At 40.0% G+C, this 22,808-nt stretch overlaps 1 protein-coding gene across 3 annotated transcripts; it reads left to right on the top strand.

The window, feature by feature from the left end:
• Window positions 1-108: 108 nt before the first annotated feature.
• Window positions 109-22,560, top strand: si:ch211-106j24.1 (aminopeptidase N). Of its 3 annotated transcripts, none has more exons than XM_005913041.3 (21): window positions 109-415; window positions 9,561-10,271; window positions 10,958-11,100; window positions 11,370-11,506; window positions 11,674-11,800; window positions 11,907-12,061; window positions 12,459-12,572; window positions 12,721-12,864; window positions 13,209-13,274; window positions 13,456-13,521; window positions 13,689-13,864; window positions 14,187-14,263; window positions 14,405-14,538; window positions 17,005-17,060; window positions 17,138-17,285; window positions 17,396-17,487; window positions 17,582-17,692; window positions 18,646-18,813; window positions 19,662-19,802; window positions 20,051-20,132; window positions 20,261-22,560. In XM_005913041.3, exons 2-21 carry the CDS (start codon window positions 9,667-9,669, stop codon window positions 20,411-20,413), a joined length of 2,895 nt encoding a protein of 964 aa, XP_005913103.1. In that variant the 5' UTR covers window positions 109-415; window positions 9,561-9,666; the 3' UTR covers window positions 20,414-22,560. The 3 variants fall into 3 exon arrangements, with proteins under 3 accessions (XP_005913103.1, XP_005913102.1, XP_005913104.1); XM_005913040.3 differs by having other exon boundaries at window positions 109-424; XM_005913042.3 differs by lacking the exon at window positions 109-415 and adding an exon at window positions 7,237-7,411.
• Window positions 22,561-22,808: the final 248 nt, after the last annotated feature.

The following is a 22,808-nucleotide window of genomic DNA, read 5'->3' as shown; positions in this document are numbered from 1 at the left end:
GGCTGTGCTTTATTCGGTTTGCATATAACAAACCTTGAGTTTTTCGTGGATATTAGCAGGTAAGCTGAGGCACTGGGGCTGGGGTTTATGTGCGTCATATGAAACCTTAATCAGAATGATCAGGACACTCTGTACCTCTGAGGATCGGAGCTCTTTCTGCTTGACCACAATGCAGTGTTGATACAGCCGCATTCTTTCAGTCCCCCCTTCCCACTAAACTTAGGGATTTTGGGGGATAGAGAAGATTGTTCCCTCCCTACATCTCTAGAGAAACCTGTCATAGCTCTCGCCACCTCCTACCTCCGTTCTCCCAGATGCCAACTGCAAGTCTTTAAGCCTGGGATCATTCCAGCTCAACTTGAACGTCTTTTGTGGACTTAATTCCGGGCGAGCGCTGGACATGCAGCTACACAAGGTTTGGCAGGTACTGTTTTCTATATCTTTAGTAAAAATATGACCAAAGAGACCAGTCTTGTTGATCCAGTCTTTTTTTTTCTAAGAAAAGTAACATTAGTTGTCCTTTGTGCAAGTTTTATAGCCATCTGGTAAATTGTTGCACTGCTTTTTCCCTTAGAGTTTCTGTGCAGCAAGAAGTTGGTGTAATTGTTCACAAATGGTCTCTGAATGGATCAAAGGCAGACTCTCCGCTGTGAAGTACAGTCTTGTGATGCCGTTTAAGAAAATCCATGATACTTTGAGTTATGCTGCTCTTACTTGATATCAAAAACCAAAGTATGCAACGGCAACTCAGTTTGCAGTGAGTGCAAAGTAAATACTTTAGTACAGCAGCTGTGAGATAAATCAGTGTTTGGCTTTAGTGGCTGTGATGTGGATTTATTAGTCATCTGTTAACATCCAGCATGGGCTGTTCATGCCCATAAACTGACTGTAGCTTATCTGTTCAGCGTGGAAGTGAGTAAACACAGAGTTGATAGTGTCGGTCACAGGTTCACGAACAGGTGGAATGATTGCATGAGTGCTAAAAGGTATTTTTACCTTTAAATGTCTGAGATAAGTCGAAAGTTATTGATGGATAATGATAAATCTTGTTAAAAAAAGTTGAAGGTTAAAGTGTGATAGGACACGGATGGAGCACACAAAAAAGAAGGTGCGCTGTCCTGCATTTCTCGGTCTTCTGGTTAATCACATGATAGAAAAAAGACGTTCTTCTGTGGCTCTTCAAAAAGAATACACAGCACTTACAGAGAATGTAAGCGGGAGGCCTTTTAAAAATCACACCGCGAAATGCGCCTTGTCACATTGCTTTTTCACTGTCATTTTATTACTCCATGAAAATATGTGACTTTGCCCTCCCCACGATAAACATTCCCACTCCGGCTCTCAGTTGGCAAAGAGGAACGTTCTCGTGATTTGTTTGGATCATATTTCTTATTGAATTGGTCTAAAGTGACTGTAAGGGGATTTATTTGAAAGACTGATGATTAAAATTCATTCCCTGATTGATTTCACAGCCAGTTGATTTACCTTCCACTGCAGAAATGGGAAAGAATAGACTTTATAACCTGTTGTTTGAAAATTAGATTTCTTTTCAACATTGTTTATAAGTTAGCACCAGCAAAGAAGCCGAGCCTTGTATGCTATAAAACTTTTCCGTCATTAAAATGTAACACATTGTGCGATTTTGAAGCTTTATGCTGTAATGACAGCAATACCAATAAAAAACAACAAACAAAAACAAACAAACAATGTATAAAAGCTTTATTTCATTAAATCTATATTCTTTCTAATACCCCGCAGGGGGCAACTCCACTGTTTGCTAAATTAAATCAGATAACCTAGAAGTCTATGAGAATATGTTGTTTTTATGACTCCAATCTATGGTTTCAAGTCTTATTAAACAGCACATGTTGGGACTGAGAAGTTGCTACCGTACGAGCATATTGTTTTTTCCTGGAAAATTCACCTTTGTCATATCCAGTTTTATAACAGCAAGGTGCTGATATCCTCACAGCTCCACAACAGTCCACATGTCACTCTCAATATAAATATGAATAGTCACACAAACACATCCCAGAGACTGTAAATAATCACACTCATGCTCCCAAACAAGCTTTGTAAATTCCACACGCTGGATAAAACAATTCCTGTGACCTACCCAAACCCTCGATTGAATATTTATTCAACAAAACGCTAAGTCTTCCAAAGCCACAGTTGTAAACTGTGTAATGGGGACGCAATAATATTTTACGAATTCTTCTTGTTATTTCCATCGAAACATTCAGCTCTTGCAGCCTGCTGTTTCTCCATCAGCACCTTTTCTTTGGCGCCTAAGAAGCACTGCTCCATTTCTCTGCCACTAAAAAGGTATTCCATTAATAACACAAGAAATAAGCTTTGAAAGAGATATAGACAATAATAATTTGAGTGCATTATTGTTATGTGGCAATGACTGCTCTGTAAAAAAAAATCATCACCAAATTATAATCTTTCTACATGCTGCTGTGTCTTCCAGCCTGAGCTTCTGTTCCTTTTTTGTGTGTAGTCTACAAGTATAAGTCAATCTTTCAAACAGTAGGCTTTTAGTTCATTTTTGTTGCGTGGGAAAAGCTCAGACATTTGAGAGCAGGCTTTCTAAGCCAGCTCGAAGAATAACTCTCTGTCCTGGCCCGCAGTATTGCATTCCAGTGTATGTTCCTCATGTTCTCCACCTGTAGGTTGTTGAGTTCACATACCACTGACTGCAGTGGGTCTTTGCATACTCAAGGAATCCACTGATCTTTTAAATCAATTTATTCTACAAATGAATTTATGTATGAAGTAAGCAGGGTAAATGTTTATCGTTGTTTCCCCTCTCTTGGTCTATAAACATAAAAGCTGTCGCATTTTATTGTTTTAGCATCTCATTTCTAAAGAAGCTGAATCATCATGATGTGGATGTTATCATGGCTTTGGACTCACCTTCTGATGAGTGTTACAAGCTATCATTACAATGGACCATGGATTATTATCAACCATCAGTTATGTCGTTCTTAATTAGATGTTTGTGAACAAACCGAAGACACAGCTCTGCGTATACTTAACTGGAAGAAGATACAACTGATCTTTGTTAACACTTCACATCCAAACTAAACTAAGCTAAATAACACAAGCAGAAAGAGTGGCAAGTTCAGACTAAAATGTGTTAGCTCATAATGAACAATAGCATCTTAAATAATGATGGTTTAATACACACTTAACACCATGACTCATTTCCAATCACTTACTCGCTTTTATGACTGATCGGAAAGTTAGTCATTATGGCCTAGGTCAGCTTTTCTAACAAGTAAACAGATAAAATTGGCTCGGATGTCATCCTGTAATGGGTATCAAATTTAAGTCAAAGTCCAAGTCATAAATAAAACTTTCACACACAACACTGATGTATTTCTTCGAATACAAAAACGAAACTATTAACCATCCATCCATTCGCTTCCGCTTATCCTTTTCAGGGTCGCGGGGGGCGCTGGAGCCTATCCCAGCTGTCATAGGGCGAGAGGCAGGGTGCACCCTGGACAGGTCGCCAGTCTGTCGCAGGGCCAACACACAGGGACAGACAACCATTCGCACTCACATTCATTCGCACATTCACACCTAGTGACAATTTGGATTATCCAATTAACCTATCCCCACAAGCTGCATGTCTTTGGACGGTGGGAGGAAGCCGGAGTACCCGGAGGGAACCCACTATTAACCTTCAACTTAAAATATAAACCTCCTGTGAAGAATTATGATAGATTCCAAGACAAGGTATTTTCTGTACACAATTCAGCCATCAATTTCTTTTTAAACTTATCCAATTTAGCGTTGCAGTGTACTACAGCCTATCTCAGCTGTCACAGGGCTGACACATAGAGAACTGCAGGAGGGAGCCAAAGTTTACACATATAAGTACAGGGAAGTCATGAAAATGCCACACAAAAGGCCCAAGCTGGCTGATGGATTCAAACCCGGGTGACAACGCTAATCACCAACTACCTTTATTAAAAAAGATACGATTGAAAGCATATAATATATGCATATATATAATATAAATAAATGTAAAAAACTATATAACAACCTCATATATAGATATAAAATACTCTGTTATAAATAGAGAATGAAAAGCCTTCTTAACACAGAACAAATCATGAGATATTTAACACATCTGTCACGGCGGGGTACGCTGCTGTGTTTTGTTGCACGGACCCAAAAACAGACACCGAAGGAAGGAGCTGCGTTCTCAACAAAAGAAGAAGCTTTCTGGCCAATTCTGGCCAAACACATGAACTAAACCAAAAACAAGACCAAGTCTACACGAAGATAAACAGACAAGTTCGTATGACATGAACTATGACTTTGACTGTGACTAAAACTGTGACTATGAGTAGATAACATGAAGGAAAATGGGCAGGACGTCCTGACAGCAAACAGTTATAGAAAAAGGACTTAAATACGCACACATGAGGTGATATGGGGAAGTGGAGACACATGAGGAAACAGATGACTAGAATGAACATAATGACGCACAGAACAATGAACACGGCGAGACGCAGACATGACATGAATATGACAACATTGACCGTGCAGACATAAAACATGACAGGCAAGACACTCAACAACAAGGGGAACTTTAACACAGGGGTGAATACCCAAGGGACTCTAAATGAACGAAGAAGTACAGCTGAGGAACCTGGGTGCTAATACCAAAAAGACTAAAAATAAATAATGAACTTAAAAAACCAAGAAAACTCAAAGTGCTAGGTTACACGGCCCAGGGCTGTGACAACATCACGATTATCCTGTGTTTCAGGACACTCTGATGAGCAGTCACATGGACATGCTGTCAGACAGGAAGGAAAAGTGAGACCGTTCATTATGAAATAAATAACTACATGTTCAGGGTTTTGGTTTGGTACAAGTCATAAGTGACACAGAGTGCTTTGACTTCGGGTTGTATTCTGTTTGTTTGTTCACTAGCAGATATAACTAGACTCAATTTCACTGAAAATACCGATAATGTGAGAAGATTCTGAAAGAAAATAGTCTCTTTTCTGTATCTTTCTATATCTCTTCACTCTTTAACTGGTAAACAAGGTATTATTACTTCTATTGCCAGTTGTGATGTCTAAATAGTACAGAGGTGTTATTGTTACATTGCTCTCTTTCATTTTCAAGTCAAAACCGGGTGAAACAGACAGAATTAATAGAAAAATCTTATATTCACTTTCATTTATAACTGTTACCCTGTTACACTTTATGAACTGTTGTGCCAAGACTCCATAAAACTCGGGATGCAAAGTCTTCCATGGAAAGAATCAGCTGTAAATATTGAGAAATTATTGATAACAGGTTCATTAGAGTGTTTTTATGATGTCACGGCATATCTACCAGCGTAGAGGTGAAGGCTGTCTGATCTCCTACTGTTAAATATTAATGACACAAATGGAAATGAGTTAATGACAAAGTGAAGTGGGAAAGGCTACTACATGGAAATATATATTTGAATGCTTAAAACCATAATGGACAGTCCAATATTAAAAAGGAGCTCAAATAAATACCTGAGGCATTCTTTAATATACAGCAAGTACCAGTTAATATGGTTTCTGTCATGGTCCTGGGTCGTGTGACCCAGTGTTGAGTTTTATGTATCTTTTGTATTCATTTATGCTTTAGCTTAGTTTGTCTAGTTAATTTCCAGGGTGCTGTTTAGCCCTTTGTTTCTTAGTTGTTTATGTCATCTCCCCCTGTACTCAGTCTCCCTGGTTCGTGCGTCTACCTGTCATGTCTGCGTGGTTATGTTTAGTTCATGTCATGTCTAATCTCCATGTTTCCTGTTTTACTTTGAAAGCCTGTATTCAATGTCAGTGTATTTAGTTTCACTTCTCCTGTCCTGTCTTTAGGTTCATGTGTGTCAGCTGTGCTCCCATGTGTGGCCACTTCCCCTGATCATCCCTCATGTGTATTTAGTCTCTGTGTTTCCCACCCTCCATGTCCTCACGGTCAGGCATCGTTATGGTTTTCTGAGTCGTCATAGTTTATCAGTATCCGTTTCCCAGTTTAGTCTAGTCATGGTATTTCTGCTTTGTTTGAGACCTGTCTTCGCTTTCAGTTTAAGTTACTCCGGTCTACTCTCTTGTGTTCGCACCTGGGTCCACCACACGCACCACTGCACGGTCTGTCTCCTCAGATCGTGACAGTTTCTCTTTTTTTTTTCCTCCTGTGTTTCCAGTCTTTGTGCTAAGCTTGGCCTACCTATAGGTTTGTTCCCTGCACCCACATAAGGATGCGGGGTAACGGAGATTTTGAAGCCACTTGGCCCGACCTGTAGAGGACTTAGCACGATCCTGTTGAGAGCTGACAATATATCTACTTACTTTAGCATTTTAGCAACACATTTTGTGCCAGCTGAGGTTTTGTGTAACATACTTTTGAGTCTTCTATTAACCCTGTTTTAATTATTGTGCAGTTCTTGCTTCATATAATGGTAAATGTCACTTTTTGCACTGTACAGTTTGTGTTTGTTATCTTTGTTTTCTCTTCTGTCCTCTTTGTATTGTCTTAGACTGTTTTCTGTAAAGCATCTTGTGACTCTTGTCCATGAAAAAATGTTTGCTAACTGGCCACTGGCCCAATTTCATGTTTACTGTACACACATGAGTATTCTGTCAGTTTCTTTACCTCTTGAAAAGAAAGTGAACAAGCATATTTACCAAAATGCTTTAGAATTTAGATGACTATTAGGCAAGATTACAGTCTTTGGAAACTCATGATAATATTCAGAGGTTGTGACAGAGAAAAATTCCTTTTTCAGTAAAAACGTCACAAAAGGTCATGGCGATGAGACAGGATTCTGTGGATTTGTGAAGAAAAGCAAGAATGTGGACAGTGAGCTGCAACTTCCTGAGCTAAAGTTAAGGTGGTGTTGAGAAGGAGTAGGTTTGTGTGATTATAGGCCTGAAAGACAGAATGATATGAATAAATGACATATGGTGAAAACAACTCATTGGAAAGGCATTCTTGTTTACAAAGAGGCTAAATGACTGTAACTTTTGCAGGTAGTGCAGGAAAACCTGCTGGTTGCCTGCTAAAAATACAGAGAATTCAGAGTGAAGAGTTGAACCATTTGATGCAAATAATGTAGGGAGATAGGATGCGCTGGTCTGCATGCAGAGTGCTTTATGATACTGATGAGGCAAGGAAGAGACGTAGCTGGAAGGTAATCTAACGCACAAGCTGAACCGAATTGGCAGCTAATGAGTGTTCTTTGTCGTGTCAAAAGGAGTAACAAGAACTGGGATGACACTTTTGATTTCAGCAGCGTCTTTTGGTAAAATTAGAAAGAATTCAGAGTTGAAGCTGGATGCATGCTGCTACTTCCTAACCAAACAGGAGTTAACAAGAAGGAATACAGGAGCTACACGTCTCGTTGTCTGTAGGTGAAGTTTTAAAAATAACAAGAACTTCTTCTCATTATCTCTGACTCATTTAAAATAATCACTGTTAGAGTTTTAGGAATACATGACTGCAATTTTGGTTACAAAAACAAAAAGGTCAATTTTGGGTAATGTCTGAAATTTGGAACGACAGAAGAACCCCAATCGGGTACTACCTGGATTCAGGTAGAAGTTGGATTTGTGGGCTTTTCTAGGGTTGGTCCTTGACTGGATTAGCTTTCCATTTTCTGACCATAGACAGTAGACAGGTTAAAAGCTGGATGTAGCCATGGTGATTTTTACCCACTGGTCTAATTTTTGCTTTTTGAACATGTATTGTTATCTTTTTGGCCACTGCCACGTTTTGTAGCCAGAACTTACCTTGTATTGATGAAAGAGTGGTGTTATCATATAAATTTAGCAAGCTGCATTTATAAACTGTATGGGTGTGAGGCACAGACTGTCACGGTCTGGGTGGCAGACCGTGGGGAATGTTGGAGAAAGGACCCAAACGCTGGACTAGTGGAATGAACAGTGGGTTTATTTACAGTGAAGTAAAAGTACACCACACAATAAATCTCCAAAGTGCTCCCTCGACTCCTGTGACGTGTCCTCCAATAAGTGCTGGTATCTCGTGCTCTCTGCCCTGTGCCTTCACACACCCCGTGTGTCTTGCAGTCCTGTGTTCCGCTGTCCTCCTGGGGAAAAACGATAGACACAGCCGTTATGGCACCAACTCCAGCAGGCATACACTGACATGGAATCTAACTCAACGATCCTGCGCCAGAGGACGCTCCATTGCTCTGTTAAGTAGCTCCCCCGACGAGCCTGATCAGAAGCAGGTGTGTGGGAACCTAGGCGTGACCAGCAGTCGGCAGGGCCACGCCCATCAGGTCTGCAGGTGGCTGTCCTTCATCCTTCAGCCACACCCGCAGACACCCACACGTACACACACCAGCATGGAACACAAGAGCGCAGGGCAGCAAACATACATCCAATACAATAACAACAACGACAATAACAATAATAATGGTCCACACTGTTCACGGACCCCGAGTCCCCGGAACCGGGTCCGTGACACAGACAGATATTGGTCTAATAAGTACTATGAGCTCATTAAACACTAGAATTTTATTCAAACTGAAGCAAAAATTTCTTAGGTGGTCTTTAACTTGCAGCAAATGATGATATCTGTCAGGTAATCCATTAACAACAGAGTGAAAAGGTCCAGTTTAATTAATCAGCTTCAAGTGATACCCACAAGAACTGCAGTTTTTTTTCCACTTGCACACGGGCTTCATTTGTTTTATCTTCAGCGGTTGACAGAGATTGACCCCAACCATCAATTACAGCAGACGGTTCCTCCCTTTTCCTCCCGTCCTGTTTTCTTCAGCTTGATGATCGAATAGCACTGATGTTTTGATAGTGTGGGAAAACGGAAAAGACTCAGAAAATAGAACAGGAATAGTTTGAATTTACTCACAGAAAAGCTAAAGGCACTCAAAAGATGAGCTCTGGCTTAATGCTTCATTATTCAGCTTGCTGCCTTTGTGACATATTTACCCCCAAGTTTTCTCAGATGATTTTTTTTTTACGTTATAGTACCACTGATCATTTTCATTGTGATACATAAAGTTGTTTTTCGGATCGACTTGTGATGCTGAAACATTTTTGTTTTGCATGAGACCAGCGCAAAACACCAAAGCCAAGAAGTCTGAGTAACAACACCTTCAACCCTTTGGTGTCTTTTTCAGTGTTTAACCCGCTGCCTGCAGGATGAGGAATAATGAAATGTTTTTCAAGTAGTACTACTGAGAACTGTTTTATGAGCCCCATATTGTTATGAGCCACCTTCATGGAATGCAAATATGAATTTAAAAGCAAAAAGGGTTTTTTTACAGATTTTTTTGGGGTTTTTTTGTTTTTTTTTGTTCACACAAAGTGAAGTGCTGTTTGGAGACCAGTTTGGAAGTCTGGTTTTATAATGCATCACAGAAATGATTTATTAATGTTACATAACTTTCAAAACAGTAACTATGAAACTACATGGCTTATTAAGCATCCTTGACGTTTATTACAAAAAATAGAGATGCCAAGTTATAGATTAAATGGCTGAGGTTTTCTTGTTTTTCCTCTTTTTTTCGGCAGGTGCCATGTAAATAGCTCACCCATTAACTGAGAAGGAGGAGTTCTGCCGTGCTGACATAAGCAGACTGAGATCCCTCTGATTCCTGCATTGACCTTCTGATCAGACATGGGGAAAGTCTACTACATAAGTAAAAATGTGGGCCTCGGGATGCTTGTACTCGCGGTCTGTGGACTGGCTACAATTATAGCTCTTTCTGTTGCTTACGACAAGGAAAAGTCCAAGAATCAAGGTAACGTAGGAGATGGAGCATCAGATGGCACCAGTACAACTACACCCAGCACCACCCCTGACACTCCAAAGGAACCCTGGGACCACTACAGACTTCCAGATTCCCTCATCCCCGTCTCTTACAATCTGACCCTGTGGCCAAGATTGAAGCCCAATGCAGAGGGCTTGTACATCTTCACTGGGCATTCAACAGTAATTTTTAAATGTGTGAAAGAAACAGACCTCATCATCATCCACTCCAAAAAACTCAACTTTACTACCTTCTTTGGGCACCACGCTAAACTGAGCAGCCAGGGTGAGGCCCCAGTGCCCACTATACTGAATTCTTGGCTTGTGAAGAAAACTGAGTTTCTGGTTATTCAGCTAGGCAGCAGATTATCGGCGGGAAAATCCTATTCACTTCACACAGAATTTCTCGGGGAGCTGGCGGATGACCTGGAGGGCTTCTACAGGAGTGAATATGTTGAGGATGGCGTAAAGAAGTAAGACTTGTCAACACATTCTTATTCCACGGTGTCAAATACTGCTGTTCTGTCAGATGCTGCTGGTGAGATATTGGGTTGGGACATAAAGCACAAACCAAAGCTGTCAGACAGGTAACCACTGTTAGCTTTATGTTTTGAAGCTGTTCTCTGCTTATGGTTTTACTCACTAGCTACATTTCAAGGTCAAGATTAAGGTCATATTTATCATTTAACATGCACATTTCCATTATCGCAAGAATTTCTACTCCTTCCAGTGGACGGGTCAGATTTGAGTGAAAGCTGCAGAATGAGTCTTTACCCAAACTGTATGTGAAAGTCATATTTGTCGTTCTCAGTAGATTGCAGTTTTCATCACTTTGTGCCATACAGCCAATCAATCAAATGTAGACATCACTTTCTTTTTGTACTTCACACAATACAGTAACTTGTGAATTATGATTGTTAGCTGGATGAATGACTGTGTTATCGATGTTCTGATTTATTTAATATGTGATGATTTGTGTCTAATATTTAGTGAATCACATGCAAACACCAAATGAGATTGTGCATAATTTTAAGATGCCAGTGTCCGTGATAAAGCTGCAGTATTATTTGCTTAATGTTTCTCTCAGTCAGTTTTTGAAGGCTTTTGGATTGTTGGTGAATGTTTTCCATTAATGTTTTTTATTTCCAATGTTTTGCAGAGTTATTGCTACCTCACAAATGCAGGCAACGTACGCCAGGAAAAGCTTTCCTTGCTTTGACGAACCAGCCATGAAAGCAGTCTTTAGTGTCACGATCATTCACTCACGAGACACTGTGGCTCTGTCCAATGGCAAGGAAAAGGGTTCGTTGGATAAACAAAACTATTTCAGTTTTTTTTTTTTTTCAGTGCAAATGGAAAAACAAGCTCAAAATGAGAATAGATATCATGTTGTAAGTAGTAGGTAATGTGATTGCTTCATAAACCAGTGACTGTAGAAAAGCCAATGACTGTTTCTTCAGTCATTGGTTGTAACTAATAAAAAAACACCTTGTCCAAGTTATTAAAGTAAATAAGTAACTAAACACTGTTAATGCTAACAGAGTGTTTAATATTTTTCTCTGCCTGCACAGAAGCTTCAGAGGCTGTCATTGACAGTGTGGCTGTCAAAATTACAACATTTGAGCCCACGCGGAAAATGTCAACATATCTACTGGCATTTATCGTCAGCGACTTTGTTCCCATTGAGTCAAACCAAAACGATTTGTTGGTAAGAAACCTGGATTACATATTCACTTAAATCCCCAGTGAGGCTGGGATCCAAAAAGCATTTCCCAGCTTATATTTTCCCAAATATGATCTTGGAAAGTTAAAACGAGCATGAAATGGTAAGGAGCAATTTTTTTTGGACTCAAAGATTTAAATTACTCTTTGCAGATTCGAATCTGGGCTCGGAGAAAAGCAATAGATGATGGTCAGGGGAGCTATGCTCTCAATGTTACAGGACCCATCCTGAGGTTTTATGAGCATTATTACAACACATCATATCCTCTCTCCAAGTCAGGTAGACCGTTTTGCTAAATCATTTCATTTCAATGATCTCCCTGAGCACAGCATGTTGTTTTTTTTTTGTTTGTTTTTTTTGTTTTTTTAACCCTTCATCTCCACAGATCAGATCGCTTTGCCCGACTTCAACGCTGGAGCAATGGAGAACTGGGGTCTGGTCACATACAGGGAAACGGCCCTGCTCTATGACCCCATCCTTTCCTCCACTGGAAACAAAGAGAGGGTCTCAACTGTGATTGCCCACGAACTCGCACACATGGTATAGCATTGGTTTTTAACCCAGACGGTCTCTTTTCTCAAAGCTTTAGGCATCACAAACTAAAGCAACATTATATTATGAAATGAACGTGATTGCAGCAAAGTCTCCCTCCTTCACTCATCAAGTACTGTAAAAATAAATCTACTTGTGTTACTCCCTTTTGCAAGAGCAGCTGACAAATCGTGACAGTGGAGTAATTTCACCCTGCTCTCGACACATAAAAACAGATGGGAAATCCTGTGGTTTGAAATGTTTTAATCCCCTGCTGATTCGGTTATTGTGTTGCTTGGATGTGACTGATAGTGCTAATGTTGGCCAAAGTCTAGGTTCATGGAAACGTTAATTCCCTGGTCATGGCAGAAATGCTCATCTGTTTACTCCTCATGTGTTTATTTAGTGGTTTGGAAATCTGGTAACTCTGCGATGGTGGAATGACTTGTGGTTAAACGAGGGGTTTGCATCATATGTTGAGTACCTCGGAGTCGACTACGCCGAGCCCACCTGGAACATTGTAAGAGACATGCTTGCATCTCCACAGACAGCAAAGTTCGATACAGTTCTTAACAGATGTACACTTTTGTGTCACAGATTGGTAACTTTTCACGGAAGTTGTTGGCTTATAAAACCTACCCTGGTTCTCTTTCTCTGCTTGGTTGCAGAAAGATCATATCGTCCTTTATGATGTTCAGAAGGTGTTTGCTGTGGATGCCTTGGCCTTCTCTCACCCACTGTCACGTGGAGAAGAGGAAGTCAATGAGCCCGCTCAGATCAGTGAAATGTTCAACACGATCTCTTACAGCAAGGTCTGCTCCTCTGATAATTTTACACAACATTTTATGCAAGTTGATTCACAGAAATTAAGTATATATTCTACAATTTCACCTACATTTGCAGACAATATAGCCAGATTTGAAGCCCTTTTGATTTTAAACTCTCATGTTTATTAAATTATATTACTTTGTATTCAGCTAATTTGCAGTAAAACGCTCAGTTTTCCCAATTCACTCAGTCTTCCTGCGTCCGTGTGATTCATATCACACCATCAGGACGGCAACTCGTTTTAATGTTTGCTTTGGGATTTGTGGAAAATCCCTTTCCGTTATGAGAAATTCAAGCTCACCAAATTCTGGCGGTTTGTTTTTCCAAGGGTGCAGCAGTGCTAAGGATGCTGTCAGAGTTTCTCACCGAGCCTGTGTTTGCTAGAGGACTCAGTGTGAGTATATTATCACTTCATCTCTGCTGCCTTAATGTGTGTGCGACTGTCAGCAGACTAGGAATTAATGATGTTGTGTCTGTGGTTATTTATGCCAAAAAATGTTTCCTGGTAAATTCACACTATTTTCCTTTCCTCGTGATTGCATCATATGATCCTCATCTCCGTTTTGTGTCTTCAGTCTTACCTGAACACATTCGCTTTTGGTAACACTGTATATACAGACCTGTGGGATCATCTCCAACAGGTTGGTTAACCTGCATGACTTCACTGGTATTGTGTTTTTTGGGTGTGTGTGTGCAATTTCTTAAATTCCTGGTGTGTGTGTGTGTGTGTGTGTGTGTGTGTGTGTGTGTGTGTGTGTGGTGGTGTGTGTGTGTGTGTGTGTGTGTGTGTGTGTGTGTGTGTTGTCAGGCAGTTGAAAATGCACCAGGAATACATATTCCACACTCTGTGGAAAATATCATGAACCGCTGGACTCTCCAGATGGGCTACCCAGTCGTCACTGTTGACACCCGGACAGGAAGTGTCACACAGAAACACTTCCTGTTGGATCCAGACTCTACAGTGGACAGACCCTCTCAGTTCAAGTAGGAAACTGTTGAACCTTGTGCTGCAAGTTTCACTCAGATGAGAAATGAAGGGATTTAGGCTGCACTTACACACATGTGCTTTAGGCTCCTGGTTCTCATTCACATTGAAGGGGCTGATGTCGTGTGTTGCTGACATGAGATGTGACTCTGATTTGTTTGTGTTGCTTCTACCTAAGCTGATTTTTTTTTTCCTTCAGACAGCAGCCAATAAGAATCTGTTGTATTAATCCAGTGTACCCACTAGCAGTGAAATCGTAATATGGAAATGACAAACAATAAATTATCTATCTTCTTTTCCCATTATGTCTTTTCCGTCTAGTTACACCTGGTATGTCCCTATCAAATGGATGAAGACGGGTGTGCAGCAGCCACAATACTGGCTCCTTCAAAAAACAGGTACACTCATATCATGGTGCTGTATTAGTTCTGCACACAGACTAAAAAACAAGACATTTCCTACTAGATTAGTTGGTTTAACCACAGCTCATTAAATTAATCAAATCTGCTGCGTGTCATTCTTTTCTTTTGTTTAACTAGACACTCATATTCCGATGAGAGTGTCAGGACAGGACTGGGTACTCGCAAACACAAATGTATCTGGATACTTCAGGGTGAACTACGATCCTGATAACTGGGACCGTCTCCTTTCCGTGCTCAACACCAACCACCAGGTGAGTCACAAGTGTTTTCCTGTTTGTGCTTTATGTCCACATTTAGATGGTATGACAACTAAAGACTGTACAACGGCTATTCAAATAACCAAAACTGGATGGAATAGATGCATAAAAATAAAACTAAACTAAACTAAAATAATAAAACAAAATAAGATTAAAAAAATTTAAGAAACAAATTTACTCCAACTATCTATGAATTTCCCCTAGTTTCTGTCACCTGTTTAAGGTCGGTTTGTGCTGGATTGGGTCAGCGACAAAGACTTTCTGGTTATTATACTTTTAGCTGTATCTTACACTTTCCTGACAATAGCACTGCAGCCCTGAACCTTTACAGATACCACCTGATAAAGGTCTGGGTACTCTTGAACCAGTATTAGCCGGTCTTCAACCTGCCCCTGTTGTTCTGTTCTGTGTGCCATCTTATTGCACTGATATGAAAATAGCACAACAATTGTGTATTTAACAGTATCAAGTGAGAATCATGTGTGCTGCCTCCTGTTAAGGCTCTCCAGACTCCTTTGCCTGAAGCAAACACAGTATTATCAGTAGTATGAATGTAAAGGATAATTTGGAAAATATCTAAAACCATGTCTCATGAATTTGACTGAGGTTCATGTGTTTAAATGGCTTAAGGCAGACAGCACCAGACTAGGCAAAGAATCTTAAAAACACAATAACTGCACAAAAACTCAAAGTTAAAAGTCTTAGCAGAAAAAAGATATTTGGTACAATCTATGCATTTTTGCCAAATTTACACGCTGAGCTGTAGACAATTTGAACTGCTTTCAGTATGTGTAACTCTTGGGTTTTGACTAAATTATTTTCTTTGAGTGCACCGATCAAAGTTTGTTGTGGAAGACGAGACAAGAGCTGAATTTGTTACATTTCAGAAACGTATTAGCTGTCAAATGTTGATATTTGCTGCTTTTTCTGTCAGTTATTTGAGCTCTGAGACTACACTCACTGACCACTTTGTTGAGTACACCCGTTCTGCACATGAATGCAACTATCAGATCCACAGCCACATGGGAGCAACTCTTTGCATTTAGGCATGGTGGAAATAGAACCGAGCATCTAAATCTCAGTGATTTAAGGGATTTTGAGAAGGTCATTGTGACACACGACCCACAGATGGGCACTTCCGCGTTTGAGAGTTCAACAGTGCTTTATTTACAGTTGTGATTTTCCCTGCGGTTTCTGGCTCTTGCCCCGGACGCAGCCACTCCGTCACTCCCGTTGTCCCTCTCACTCCTTCTCACTGCAAGACATAAGAAAAGTCTCTCCTCATCAAGTCAGTTCCGGGCACCTGCTCCTTCCCGCCTCAGCGCCGTCCCGTGAGCTCACTGCGTCTCCCCTCCTCTGCAGCAGGCCAAAGACCACGCCCCCGCCACAGGCATGCTTGTTAGTGTCAGATGGGCTGGTCTAAGTGTTTCAGAAACTGGTGATCTACTGGGATTTTTCCCACACATCTGTCTCTATGATTTACAGAGAATGGTCAGAAAGAGAAAACATTCAGTGAGCAGTAGTTCTCTGGGTGAAAATGCCTTGCTGATGCTAGAGGGTGATGTCCAGGCTGCTTTGAGATTGAAAAGTAACAGAAGAGCATTTCTGAATACACACAAAACACATTGAACCTTGAAGCAGATGGGCTAAAGAAGCAGAAGGCCAAACTTGGTACCTCTACCATCAATTATGAACAGGAAACCAAGGCTACTATTTGCACCAAAATTGGACAAAAATGTTTCTTGATCTGAGTCTTAATTTCTGCTACAGTATTCAGATGATAGGGTCAGAATTTGTGATGAACAGCATGAAAGCATGGATCATGCTGCGTTGGATTAACAGTTCAGACTGGTGCTGGTGGTATAAGCTGGTGGTGGTGTGAGGGATATTTTCTTGGCACATTTTGGGCCCATTAGAAGCAACCAAGTGTTATTTAAATGCCACAGCTTACCTGAGTATTGCTGCTGACAACGTCCATCCATCTCCTCATGGCTGCTTTCAGCAGTATAAGATGCCAATTTACAAAGCTGAGATCATCTCAAATTGATTTCTTTAACATGACAATGAGTTCATAGTACTTTTTAGGTCGGTACCCAAGCGTGTAAAATCACAATCAGTCACAATCTAAGTTATCCAGGCTACCCTTCAGTGGCAAAGGAATTTAAAAAACCAAGCAGTCAAGTCAACAATCTCACTTTTGGCTACCAGGCAACCTTTGTGAATGCCTTTTCAACTGCTGGAGTGCAAAACAAACAAACACATGAGAACAGAGAGTCCTTCCAGCTGATCTGATAAAGCCCAAGGTTTCAGAGCTTTAACAGACAGAAATATGTTGGCTTTGTTCAATGTCATTTTTTCATATTGCATTTTCAGTGTATTACATTTCATAATTTTAAATGTTAAATTGTTTTGTCTTATACGTCTTATACGCTTTGCATGTGACTTTTTTCTTTCTTTCAGGCTGTATCAATCATCAACAGGGCACAAATTATCGATGATGCATTCAATTTAGCAAGGTAAAGGAAAAGAAAAATCTTAAGTTAAAGTATTAAACAGTTATGTGTGAAAAAGCATCCTTTTCTTTTTCCCCCAGAGCCAAAATAATCAGCACCACACTGGCTCTGAGAACTACCAAATACCTGTCAAAAGAGCGAGACTACATCCCCTGGGAGTCAGCTTTGAGAAACCTCAACTACTATATTCTCATGTTTGACCGCAATGAAGTCTACGGAGTTTTGCAGGTTAGCCCTACTTTAGTTTACATGCTAATTATTATTCTTGCCTATTGTGAGTGTTTAAAGTAAAAGAGTCAACTGACAGGAAAAAAAACTAACTCTAACTCCTATTTTAGGCATACCTTAAGAAACAAATACAACCTCTATTTGAGCATTTCAAGACAATTACATCTAACTGGACAAGAGTACCTACAGGACACACCGACCAGTAAGGGCTCTTTTAAACACAGATTTTTGATATGAAATCAAAAAGCTAAGATTTTGTATATATTGTTTGTCTCTGTAAAAAAAAATCTTCTCAGGTATAATCAGATAAATGCTATTGGGATAGCCTGCAGTGCGGGAGTGGAAGGCTGCAGGGAGCTTATAAAAAGCTGGTACAGAGAGTGGATGAAAAATCCAAGTCGCAACCCGTGAGTACAAAATAGTTTCAATCTGTTCTTTTGAGCCCATGAAAGTTCTCATACACGTTTAAGGCTTTTATATCTGTCTTTTACTACTCAGTCTTGGCAAATCTTGTCAGTAGCAGGTGTTTTTAGGGTTAGGCGGTTATGATGCAGCTCATAACCAGCAACATGAAATTGAGATTGACACCACAGATTTTAGAAACAAGACCTGTAATTAGTGTAATGGGTCAAATGCACTGACCCATTAGTGTAATGGGTCAGTTCAATATCAGGACAGTAAGGGCCTGTGCAATACTGGGTCTTGTGCTATAAAATTGATGTTTCCGTTATTGTTATCGATATTGTCCTCTGTGTCCACTCTTCTTGTCATTGTTTGTTCTAGTATAAAGTGATCACTGTTTTTGTCCTTGTCACATGACCTGTAAATACTGTCTCTGTATGTTTTTACTAACTTGTGTTTAACACCAACCTGCCAGAGGTTCTGCAGATGGAAATTAGCCCCAGGCTATAATCTGGCATATTTACATTTGTTAAAATGTTCATTAATATGTATTGCCCCTCTTTCTAAATAAAATAAATAAATTTAAATGAATGCATCTTCATAGTTACAAATCCAGCAGATCATGACATGCAAGTAGATATGTCATTCCCATGCTGACCTCAGACATGCCACACTTTGTCAGACACTGACAATTTGCAATTGTCCAAAGACTCTTGCCCTGGCCACTGCAAGAGCAGTAAGGAATTTAGAACGGTGTGAGAATGAATATTTCTTATAATCTGCCATAATTCAGACCTCTTAAATTTGACTGCTGAACTGTTTACAAAACTGTTAAACAGCTAGTGACCTATATGCCAAGTGTGTGTGTGTGTGCATTCAGAGGGAGGGAGAGGGAGAGGAGAGAGCCAGTGTTCTAGGATTCATTTGAAATTCATTGCATAATCTTTATGTTCACCAGGATCCATCCCAACTTGAAAAGCACAGTTTATTGCTACGCCATAGCCTTTGGTGGTGTGGCAGAGTGGGACTTTGCCTGGAACATGTTCAAGAATGCTACTCTGGCATCTGAAGCGTCCAGGCTCAGGTCTGCACTGGCCTGCAGCAAAATACCTTGGCTTTTGAACAGGTGTGTTGTAGAAGTATAGTAATGTATTAGCAATGTAAATGCTTTTCAAAGAAGCTAAACTGATTGTTTATTCAGAATAAAACTCACACAACTGAACACAGAGAAAGAGAACCTGCTTTGCAGCATAAGAGCAATTATAGCAATTGCATCTTAATGATAGAACCATTAAAAACAGTAAATGTAACACTATGAACTGGTGGTGAAGAGATTCGCATCATAGCAGAAAAACAAGGGTGTCGAACTGAGCTTTCCACATTGGCTTGTACTCTTTTTACCACCCATCATGGTGCTATCTAAACAGTACTATTTTAATTATATCCTCACAAACAAATAAATCCTGCTTGTGGATGCTGGCCACCAAGGGTGTTTTTATCTTGTCTGGGATGAGTTTGTTTTTATGCAGTCCCATAAACTCATCAACAAATGCACGGTAATTCATTTTTAATCAGTTTGTTAGTTCGATCAGTAAGCGAGTGGGTTACACTCCCTAAGGACCCCTTTCCAAATAATGAGGGTGGCCATGCAAATTAAAGAAAGCCTTTAGCAGCCCCCCCCCACACCTCCAAGATATTAAGCTGTGTGTTATTGCCTATAAATGTGCTATAATTTTGTTAAATATTAATGTGGTCACAATAGAAAATAGTTCCCATATACCATTAATGCTACTTTATCTCCTGGTCTCTGGTTGTTGATTCCCTCCCTTATAGTTTAATTCAGTTTTATTTATGCAGCACTAAACTGAGCAATATCTATAGCAGGCATTGTGCAGTCACAACTTTGAATGATATCAGATATTTTCCATTTTCCCTCGGAAATAATCGTTGTATGTGGGTATATCGTTGACTCAGGTATCTGGAGTACACACTAGACCCAACTAAGATCCGTAAGCAAGACGCCACCTCTACCATCCAGAATATTGCCCGAAATGTTGTGGGGATGCCGCTAGCATGGAACTTCGTCAATGCTAGATGGAGTTACATCTTCCAACAGTGAGAGCTCTATCCTTTTGTTTCTAAATAGTCAGTACTCACAAGCTAATTGTTAAAGACAGAAAAGAATTTTAAAAGCTGAATTTAACAGCAGGATTTAAGTAGTAATCACATTTCTTTAGGTGCAAATCCTGTTGGGGTTTTTTTTTCCACTTACTTGCCCAGTTTGAGTTTTCAAGCATGACTACCTACCTATTACTAATTCCTTCTGCTGAACTACAGCTTTTTTTTCCCTTTTCTATTTTTAGATATGGAAAAGGATCATTTTCCTTCTCTAATCTTGTCAGTGGAATCACACAGAGATTCTCTACAGAGTATGAGTTACAGGAGGTATGGAGCCAACAAAACCTCAACCACACAGAAAAACACAGAATTTCCCTTTGGGCATTTGGGAGAAAATAAATACAACGATTGCTAAATTTCTGATTTTGTCTGTTTGTATTTGCTCTTCTCTCCAGCTTAAAAGATTCAAAGAAGAAAACCTCAGTGTTGGCTTTGGTTCTGCCACCATGGCCCTAGAGCAGGCCATAGAGAAAACAACGGCTAACATCAAGTGGGTGACAGAAAACAAAGCTGAAGTGCAGCGGTGGTTTGCTCAGGAGTCCACGTGAGAACACCAAAAGCCACCACAGTCCTTTTTTCAGTACTGACAGTGATATGTAATTAATGAAAATCACTATAATCAACGGAAACAACAAAAGCCTTTTCTCTTGACAAATGCAGAAGGACTGTTTAACTGTTGTCACACAATAGCCCACTTAACATCAGCTTTAGTGCAAGGGAAGGGAAGAGACCAAGACAGCGTGTTTGTTTTCTACATATTTTACATTATAAGTTGATCCTTATCATGATTTATACTATTACCCAAGGCAGTAAATTTAATGTAGAGCAGTAGAGGCAGAGATTAATGGCAGCAATTCTACAAGTGGTTAAAATCTGTTGACGACAGCTGTTTTCATGCATGTGCTTGAACTTTCCTAGACAGACAGAGATGCATGGGAGAAATGTGTGATGTGGTGGGATCAGACATTAAACAGTCTCTATCCTACCAACTTCCTAGTACAAAGTGCATATGATGTGCGGTTGAAGCCATGGTAGAATTATACTTAAAATAAGTCACTGAATTACAGCAAGTGCTGACCACTAAACACAAAGTATTTCCAGAATTAAGAGCACATCTAAAGTTGTGTACTTCCTGTCACCTGTGAAAAAGGACAGCTTTAGACAAATGACCTCATTCACAAAATTTTAATTTTATGTTGCTCATCATCATGTGATCGTTTGCTTCCGTCATGTGACATCATGTGTCACACCAACACTGTCCTCCTCCTTCCCTGCATCCATAAACCTCCTCTATGCTTTTCTTCTTCTCCTGCTGCTTGGCAGCTCTACATATTTAACATCCTTTGTCCAATATATCCACTGTCTCTCCTCTGTACATGCCCAAACCATCTCAGCCTTCCTTCTCTAACTTTACAACACCAACCAAAAAGAAATGGTCGTAGAAAGAATAGTACCCATGGACACCTTTTAGGTGAAGGGTTTCAGGCATGGTTCCCTGGGAGGAGACTTGCGAACACCTTGGTAGCCCTCCTGAAGAGCTGGAGGAGGGGACTGGGGGTTTATGCTTCAGCAGCTACACTGTAACCGCACACCCATCAAAATCTATAGCCTAACCTGTGTCATAACTGGATGTGCATCTTCCCAGAAATGTAACTACACATCAGGCTGATGCAGCTCACAACTATTGAGATTGTCCAGTTCAGTGCGATTCCTCCCATGCCTTTCTGGCTACTTTTTTAAAAAATTTTTTGAATTTATCAGCGAAAGAATAACATTGTGTCAATACAAGAAATAATGATGATAGCACCAATGTAAGGGCTCACAAACTTCAGCAAATTGTTGCAGGGAGATTGCTAAAACTATCTGAATGGATGTGAAGGAAGGTCCAAAGAAGTGGTTATGTTTGCCCCAGAAACAAAGAGTGAGGGGAAAAAGTCCCAGTATTTTATTTATAGCTATAGGCTGGCGGATAGTACCACAAAAGTAAATGCCAGCAGCTACAAACTGTTTCAGGGATAAACATTTTACTAATCAAGTTTTTTTTTTTTTTTTTTTTTTTTTTAAACCATCATCATTCTCAAGTAGACATTTTGGAAAGGTGTGGGTTTTCTGATTTCCTCCTCCGATACTGTTGTTTTATTTTCCTTAGTTGTCAAATTCATCAGCTTTTTTACTTTCCTTACAAACACCTCCATGGCTCCTCCATGACTGGCATTGAGATAAACAATTTTCTTCCTTACAAAGAGAGGTGACAGCATACAAACAACAAGCACCAGATGATTCCCCACACTTGTGTTTATCAATAAGAATCATTTGTCCTGATTCATAAGCCAGTCACACCTGTCTAGCAATCAGGCAAAGATCTCTTACCTGGATTTGATTCACAAAGGTGTATGATGAGGGCACACTCAATTACTGTGCTCCTGTTCTTTGGAACAAGCCGGCTGCTCACCTAAGATCAGTTATATCTGCGCTGACGTTCAAAAACAAACTCCAAATCTCTTTGTTCACACAGGCCTGCACTCAATAACTAAGCGTGTTTTTATGTTTTTTTTTATCTTCTGTGTTAAGCACACTGAGCTTACATATGTATATATTTTCCAAAGTTCATGTGTGAAAACAGCTTGCCTTTAATCCAAACTTCATGTCACATTTCAAACTGATTTCCCATGAATAAACTTGCATTTGTACCTGTTCTTGGTGTGTTTATTGCAAACGGGCAGTAACTATAGATTCCTCTTTTCTTCCCATCGTTGTTTACTGACATTTTCTGCAGCTTTTGAGTTTTTAATTGCAGTGGATGAGTTTACATTTAGAATAATAGTACATGTTTCATTACGCATTTTGGCTTTTTTAAACTTAATTATTACATTTTTAATCACCTGCCAAATCAAAATAAAAGACCTGCAAACCCTAAAGAGTTAACATAGATGAATGGAGTCG

The sequence above is a fragment of the Haplochromis burtoni genome, unplaced genomic scaffold (genome assembly GCF_018398535.1).
Source record: "Haplochromis burtoni strain Fernald_Lab_line unplaced genomic scaffold, NCSU_Asbu1 Contig_2, whole genome shotgun sequence".
Classification (NCBI taxonomy): Eukaryota; Metazoa; Chordata; class Actinopteri; order Cichliformes; family Cichlidae; genus Haplochromis; species Haplochromis burtoni.
The sequence above is the reverse complement of the archived record's forward strand: the minus strand, read 5'-3'. Positions and strand labels throughout refer to the sequence as shown.